Raw genomic sequence first — 8,258 nt, 5'->3', positions numbered from 1 at the left:
TGAAGAGAACTGGCTAAGAATCATGTCCAATGAATTGTTTATTGTGTTATAAAATTAAAAGAATTTCTGTCTTTTTTCATTTTACAAATTCAATTCTGCATGTAAATTGTGTGTAAGATAGAAGAAATGTCTCAAAAATAAATGTAACCACACATCAGCATCACTCATGTGTAGGGTAAAGAAAAATAATATACAAGAAGCAAACAATAAATTCCAGGACCTAATTTTATTTTCTACCTTATAAACACATTAAAAGAGTACTCAAACCTACACACAATCACCCCCCCCCCCAAAAAAAAATACAGACAAAAATGTAAATTAAGCTTAATGCTCCAGTAGCTTTATTCCTGGAGAAGACCATCTGGTACCAATTGGATTTGAGTCTATGCTGGCACCAGAGCAAGTGTAATCATGGCAGCGAGAAGAAAAATTCCTGAATCTGCTAGGAATTTAACATTCAGCCATCTGCTGATTATTAATCTAAGCCAATTTACTGTTTTAAGCACATATAAATAACAACTACACAACAAGCAACTAAGTCTGTAACTTAGTGATTAATCCACTCTTTAATTTAAACAGTTCACATAAACAGGCTTATGTTTGTCTATTAAAGATAATAAATACAGTTTTAAAAAATGCAATGTAAAGCAGGAGGGAGCATAATAAAGATGTAAAATATGTAGATCTGAAGGAAATGTACACACAAATAATAAGTATTCCCTGCAGACTTATCTCTACATTCTATCAGCTTACGCTAAGAAAATTACAAAGTGTTTATTTGGCACATGCCACAAAATAAGTGCTTTTAATATTATTACCATATCTGCTGCAATCCAATGACTACTCAAAATTTTGAAAAATTAAATTTAAGAACAAATTTATCACAAATCAGTTGCACAGAATTTACTGAGCAGTTTCTTATACATACTGATGTATTATCAGTAGTTGCATTTAGAAAAATTTGTAGCAGAATTAAACATGCATAAATATGTGAGATTCAAGGTTCTTACAGCACTGAATCTGGTAACACCAGACTACACAGCACACAGAAAACAGCCTTCTTCATGCATAATTATAATATGGTGGCAAATTTTTGAGGAGTATCTTAAAAGAAAAAGTTACAAATCATATAGATGGTGGTCTTCTTGGTTGTTTTACCATGCAGTATTTTGTCTGTGTGCCAATGTTTTGGAAAAAACATAGTGCCTCCATCATCAGGGCTCAAGATGATGGTTATATAGGGTTACGAGAAGGATAATGCCAGAGGAGATAAAAAAGCAGCCCTTTTAAGGAACTGAAAGGAAGGGCCAATTTTTCTCTTTCTCTCTTCTGACCCAACCTTCTTCTCTGGTGCCCCAAAAATGGCTCTTTCCTATTAACCTGCAAATGGCTCTATGTCCTCTCCCCTTCCCATTGCTCTGATTGGATATCATCAATCTAATCTGTTTCCTAATCAGGTATCAAGCATATAATTTCTAACACACCTCAAATCACAATTCAAGATAGAGGCAGGATGTTCTCTGAAGCAGTGGCTACATGATGCAACAACTGAACAGAATATCATCTACACTGACAGTGCTCTGAAAAACTTGAATCCTACATAGCAAATCTTTTGCTATTGTTTGCGCATCACAATATTGAAAGTCAACATAAAACTGTGGTAAACACCTGTTTCAGCTCTCACCTCTGTCTATGAAGAAGCACATGTCAGATATTCGTTCTGCTGCATCACTATCAGCTTATATTACCAAATGCTCACTCCTGCCTTCCCTATTCACATCAGTTTCTATGAAATGACAAGTAACATGCTAACTAGGAAAAATATTTACAAATACAGGAATTTCTTGTCTGTAAGAGTTATATGCACCACCCATGAAAGCTTCTAGTGCTGCCAATGTCAGCAGTAATTCTGATATGGAACCAGAATAACAAGTTAACAAACATACACAATAACCGATTATAATTATGATGATGAAAATGGTGATCGTATGTTTGTGTCCAAACATATAGGGTACTTGTAGAAGGGACTTTACTAATAAACAACACTAAAGGATATTGTTTTAAAGTTATATTAACCATATAACATCTGGAGAACTTGGTACCCCTGTCCAAACTGCAATGAGAAGTTTGTCCAAAGACACTTCACTAGGCATCCAGCCCAAGGTCTTCTAGAAGTCTGTCGATCATCTGCAACTTCTCACTTGCCTCCTGCAGCTTGCTGACTGCCTTAACATCTGACCTGATATGGTAACGGATGTCATCTATAACAGGAATGCTGTCTGTTTCTTGTCTTCCTTTCACTTCTGTAGCATCTTGTATTATCAGGTCATGTAATCCCTCATCATGCACTACCTGCACAACGAAATGCCATCATAACTAACAAAAGACTGCATATTTCATTGCGGTATTAAGGAACTCAAAATTTTTTCATCTTCTGAGTAACTATGAACAAAAATTAGAAAAGTTTGGTTACATATGCTATTGGAGACTGTCAACAGCTGCTGTGTTTTATAAAACTTGTAGTTTCTAACACAATAAATTCCTGAAGTATGTGTTATTATTTCATTCTGAAGCAGTTCCCAACCTGTCTTGTTTTTCTAAACATTATGACCTCAACTAAAATAGCAGAGAACCAATACCAAACTTCAACAAAAGTTGTTCAGGACCTTCAGAGATTAAACATGCAGGTGGACCAAAATAGTTCCATGCTATATATTCATTTGTGTGTGTGCGTGTGTGGGGGGGGGGGGGGGGGGGGGGCAAATAAAAATGTTTGCCATGAAAACTTCTGGCATGGGAATAACATTAACAGCAGCAGTACCAAAATGTTCTCTGTTAAAAACATGTCCTTTCAAATAAGATATGTTTCTTGAAAATTACACATAAAAGATTTTCATCTGCAGATAACATAAAATGGACACTAGGTGCCCATAAACTAGACGATGATCTGAAAAACTTGACAATAAACTTATGTATGAACTTCCATGACCACATATGAAGAACTTTAATGTTGTGTGACTCTTTTGTAGCACATAAGTGTTTTGTATGTGTTATAAAAAACATACCCTTCAAATCATTTGCTAATTTATGGATACCTACATTACAATAGCAACATTTATACAGTAATTAACGTGAACATGTGATATTTATGGACGATACAGGATTCCATTTAAAGCTTATGAAAGTATATGAAGAAAGGCAAGTAGGGAGACCAAATGACCATACCTTATCAATGTGCAGACTAATGAACCGGGTGCACTGATCCTCAAGCTGTGGCAGCTGGAACAGCCGTGCAGTCTTCAGTCTGTTCACTACATTCTCTGTACTTAGACAGCTTCCAAGCACAACTCCACAGCCTCGTTTGAGACCAGGCAATAAGTACATGTCTGCTGCACATAGCACATCCAGGATGTATTCTTCCCGAGCCTGCAAAATGGACTAACTCTGTCAAATATGAGTTTCTCATGGCAGTGAGTATTTTACAATGCCATTCTTCTGAGCTGCAACACTGTGTACACTCATAGGCAGATATTCATGTTTCTCCAAAATGCTAATATCCACCAGCAAGTCCACGCGGTGTCACAATTCAGAACATTAAAATCATAGACCGAGTGGCTCACTGTATGCTACAGGGCTGTCTCCGTTATGAAACCTAAGGGTTAATTTCTGCAGTCACAGAACATCATCATCATTACTGATCCAACCTTGAGTCACTTGTGATGCAAAGTCTTCTAAGAACTGTCTAAACATCACCCTTTCATCTATACTCACATCTCACAAGCATTTTCTTCATTTGTATAAGACAACCTAAAACTTTAGCGGCCATTTATATGGTGAACAGGCTTGTCAAGTTTTCAATGATGAGAAAAGTTTAAAGGCAGCAATCATATGGACATATGGAACCTCAGAGGAAATATGTAGTCACTACAATGTTATAATGAATTCTTATCAGGCTACCAGCCATGTCAAGTGGTTGAAAGCTGAAGACACCAACATTTTGAGAACCATCTTTGTCCTCGTCCTCAATATGGATAGCTGATAGCCTGAGAAGAATTCATTGTACTTAGTTGCCATAAAAGCTTAAGATTGTATATCAATACAATGGTGCTTATTTCATTAAAGATTAAGCAAAGTAACAAACACGCATAGACTAGTCAAGTGACTGATTCTGTGGGGGGGAAGGCTGCAGTATTATTCCAGTTCTATTCCATTCCAGCATCAGTAAGTCCAACGTGATCTCAGTTTAGTACTGCATTCTTGTGAAAGCAGCCACTGCCTTGACAAAGTCCATGAGTCTACTTAAATTTCTTTTCAATGAAAGAGAATACTCCTGAGCTAAGTCACGTACCTGCACAGCATTGGTGTAAATATAGTATACAACAGAAGCAAATGCTTCTACTGGAACATTTCTAATAGTAACCATTGGGTTTCCATCATCAGCCGTTGTCTCACTGAAGTGGTCCCGCAGTAGAGCATTGAAATATTCACTCCTTCCACAAAAGAAAGCCTGTGAGAAAAAAACAGAAAACAATACCATTTACCTTGTCTACGTTGGTCTTCTGGGTGTAACTCCATGTGGACTTGTATGTAGACACCAACATTGTCAACAAACATACTGTCTCCATCTTCATTCCTGACGATGTAAGTAGAATAATCCTCCAAAATGATGAAATCTACCTACAAGTCTACATGGCATTACAACCCAGAATAATAATGTCACTTTTATTGCCACGAAAACCTCAAATTTCACACACAAAAATATTTTTGACTCTGAACAGTAGTTACAGTGTGATTAACTTTGCAACAGCAGATTTATATCTGCAATAAATAAACAATAATACCAATAATGTACATCTTTCAACCCCTGTTTAGCTATTATGTAAGAACCATGACTTACACAAAAACAATTTTGCCTGCATCAACTTGAATGGTGCTTTCAGTTACCTTGTGGCAGTAGAACTTGCAGCCACATACACAGAAGCAGATGTCTACTAGGAACAGAGGCACAATGGGCATGAGTGGAAGGTCAACACCTGTGACCCATGTGCGCAGTTCCTGTGGCAGAGCCTGCACACCAAGCACACCCAGGTCCTGCTGCAGTTTAGCAGCAAGTTCTGCAGACTCTAGTGTCAACGTCTTCACACTTGTACCAGGTTTCGTGCACTCTGTTTGAACCAATACAGAAATCTGTTTGGTTCGCAGGTAATTTAACGATGCTGCATAAACTACAGAAGAATTTTAGTGCCAACTGACAGAAAAGGACCAAACTCTACACTACACAAGTGTAGAAAATTCAATGTTTTGTAATCTGTTTCCTTCTGCATCACCTACCCTGATGACTGAGACAGAGACAGTCTCTAAATTTACTGGATTGTAACTCCATACTTGCATGGATGATTGCTGAAAGACTTCATTTCATTCAATCACCATGAAAGCTTCAAATCTTATCACAAAGAGGTAATCACCACAGTACAGCATTAGGAGTAATTATAAATATGGATACATAATAACTGTAACACAATCTCTTCATGGCATCTGTATTCTCACAGTGTAGCTACAAGTGTCTTCTGGTGCAACACTATCACAAGACTGATACTGATTACATCCAACAGTGGTCAAATAGTTAGGTGATCAGGCAAACTGAGACCGTGCCACATCCATAATGACGAAGTACTGGCAATACTGGTAGATCATGGTTTACTACACAGTGACATTTTAATGCCCTGTTTTTGCAGTAACATCTGTTGTTCAAACAGAAATGTTATTAACACGAAACATCAATCAATATAACACAGTTATCACCTGCTTACAAATGAACAGTATCTTACCAAATGAATTAACCTTCTTCACCATATCCTCCAGCTCCGCCTTCAGGAGAGACAGCCGACACTGTACAGCCAAACGTATGCAGTCATCCACGCCATCTATGTGTGTTTCTAGTCTTGCAGTGTATATATACTGCATTAGCGACTTGAATGCACTGGGATGCACCTGTTACCAAATATTACATTAAACATACATATCTGAACTTAGTTTTATTAAGAATATCAAATCAAGAAAGATAAGGTGGGTGGGGCACATAGCATGCATGGGGGATTTTGCAAATGCAGCTGTTTGCAAGAAAAATGTGCATCCCTGACTTCAAGCGTCAAGAAACAGCATCTTCCAGCCATGTCTCACCAGATTGTTCTCTATGTTGATGATGCGTCTGTCCTGCCATCTTGTTTGAAATTTGTCACAGAAATAAATACATCTTGCTGCTAACACACACCTGTGAACGTGGAATGTGCTGCCGTTCACCACAAATGTCACATCACTAAGCTCTCCAGTCTCCAAAAGTCTGAAATTGTTCATTCATTCTTTAGTAATTTAGCAATGATCTATCATCTTACTGAATGTCACAGCAGAGTGACTAAAACCTTTACTTCATGTCAGAGAAGTTGTAAGTTCAAATCTTGACCCAGAGACCAGTTGACATTGCTGAGGCTTTCCATTAATTATCCCAACATTTGACACTGTGCCTGAGCTATAAAGTGTGTTTAAATCACAAAGAAACAAATAAATTTATCTTCTTCATCAACTGAACAGCATGAAATTTCACAGAGAACTTGAATGATAAACTGAGAGTGATTTTTAAAATATAAATGGTTATTTAATTATGGTGTATCACCTGCAGTTACTCTGCAGCATCAAATAAAATTCTTGGAGGAATATTAAATTGGACATTACCATACAATGATTTTTCTATACATGTACCAAACAAACTCATTATGCAGATACAGTCTCCCACTTTCTTTTTCTTCCATCTTTTCTTTACTACTGCAAGCTCTGCTTTGTCAGTATTCTGTATGCCTGTGCACATGAAACTACTAGAATAATTTGCCAATCAAGTGTGTCTTTTCTGGAAATCTTACTGAAAGGAAACACTGTAGAATAAAGACCAATGTTTTCTGAAAGTTGAAGAAAATAATTTCCAAATACAGTAACATTTAATTATTATTTTTATAAGAAGATAACATGGCATGAATAAATGTGCCGATTTATGCCTAAATCATGTTTTGCAAAAATGTACCCTGCTTTGTAAATACAACATGGAAGGAACCCATAAAATAATCTTTACAATATTAAAAGTAAACTTTCTATGCACAGTACTAATATGAATTCAACCACATAAATGCAGTAAGGCTATTAATATACACTATTACAGCGAAGAAAAGTCTGTAATAAACCTCAGTAAGAATTAACACTACTACTATTTCTTCTACAACCTCTATCTTACCGTCTCAAAAATTCATCATACAAATCCCTTCGCATTGTACGGCTTGTGACAATCTTATAATTCAACAATACTTTTCTTATTTGATCTGTTAATGCTCCATACAAACACCGTTCACCATCAAATGTGTTGGCCTCACACCTTGCACCATTGGCCAAGAGATACTGTACAATATCAGTGTGGCCACACAGGCAAGCATAATACCTAAAAATTACATACCAATAGTAAATGTTAGTTATCAACATTATGTAACAACAAAATCTCATAAGCCTGCAGTTAAAATACTAACTGCATGTAACTAAATATGTCTCTAACCTACAGAAAAACTTACAGTGGTGTGCTATCCCATTTATCACGGACATTGACGTTTACTTCCTTATGTTCAACAAGATACCTAGAAAAATAAAGAACGACTTGACGCACATAACCTAAAAATTAGAGGCAAATTCCAGTGTCAACATAATATATCAACATTCTTAAACATTTGTTAAACATGATCTCTGATTCAAAACAATGTTTTGGTGAAATTTAAACGGGTATTTATCAAAATATCATCAAATCAAACAATACCAAAGAATTAAACGGAGAATAATACCCACTCTATTCTACTCAAGTCTCCTCTCTTACAACTTGAAAATAAGTCATTCAAGTCCATGGCAACACCAAACATAAAATAATTTTATTCAATATCCTATGTTCCTGCGCATCCCACGATTTGCGTCACAAAACCAAATCACACAGCTCAATTCGTTTCTACCGGGTTGCAGTTACTGCCAATTCATCTGTGGTGGAACACACACCATGGATATTACATGACTACCAAAGCCACATACTTTGCATGTTTTATGTGGTATCGTATACAATTTCTTATTGAAGTCGTTCACCACGGTTCCTACGCCCTTGAGCTCGGGGGGGGGGGGGGCGCGCCTTACAACATGCACCTCAAAATAAACTATAATCCTTTTAACCTTTGTGGGATTTG

At 36.8% G+C, this 8,258-nt stretch overlaps 1 protein-coding gene across 2 annotated transcripts; it reads right to left on the bottom strand.

Annotated features, from left to right (window-relative positions):
- Positions 1–20: 20 nt before the first annotated feature.
- LOC110835708 (ankyrin repeat and BTB/POZ domain-containing protein 1) lies at positions 21–8,188 on the bottom strand. 2 transcript variants are annotated; one of them, XM_022076211.2, is made up of 9 exons: positions 7,876–8,187; positions 7,608–7,670; positions 7,280–7,480; positions 6,181–6,340; positions 5,829–5,991; positions 4,945–5,165; positions 4,349–4,507; positions 3,226–3,426; positions 21–2,352 (listed from the first exon to the last, which is right to left on the bottom strand). In XM_022076211.2, exons 1-9 carry the CDS (start codon positions 7,944–7,946, stop codon positions 2,146–2,148), a joined length of 1,446 nt encoding a protein of 481 aa, XP_021931903.1. In that variant the 5' UTR covers positions 7,947–8,187; the 3' UTR covers positions 21–2,145. The 2 variants fall into 2 exon arrangements, with proteins under 2 accessions (XP_021931903.1, XP_021931904.1); XM_022076212.2 differs by lacking the exon at positions 7,280–7,480 and having other exon boundaries at positions 7,876–8,188.
- Positions 8,189–8,258: the final 70 nt, after the last annotated feature.

Source organism: Zootermopsis nevadensis, unplaced genomic scaffold (genome assembly GCF_977971745.1).
Source record: "Zootermopsis nevadensis isolate Lab colony 2312 unplaced genomic scaffold, Znev_1.0 Znev_ptg000024l, whole genome shotgun sequence".
NCBI lineage: Eukaryota > Metazoa > Arthropoda > Insecta > Blattodea > Termopsidae > Zootermopsis > Zootermopsis nevadensis.
Note: the sequence above shows the minus strand (reverse complement) of the source record. Positions and strands in the feature narration are given on the sequence as shown.

Coding starts and splice junctions, on each gene's coding strand:
- LOC110835708 (XM_022076211.2), bottom strand. CDS start 7,946: ATGTTTGGTGTTGCCATGGACTTGAATGACTTATTTTCAAGTTGTAAG. Junction 7,481..7,607: donor AAATGGGATAGCACACCACT/GTAAGTTTTTCT, acceptor TGTAATTTTTAG/GTATTATGCTTGCCTGTGTG. Junction 2,353..3,225: donor TTAGTCTGCACATTGATAAG/GTATGGTCATTT, acceptor TTCGTTGTGCAG/GTAGTGCATGATGAGGGATT.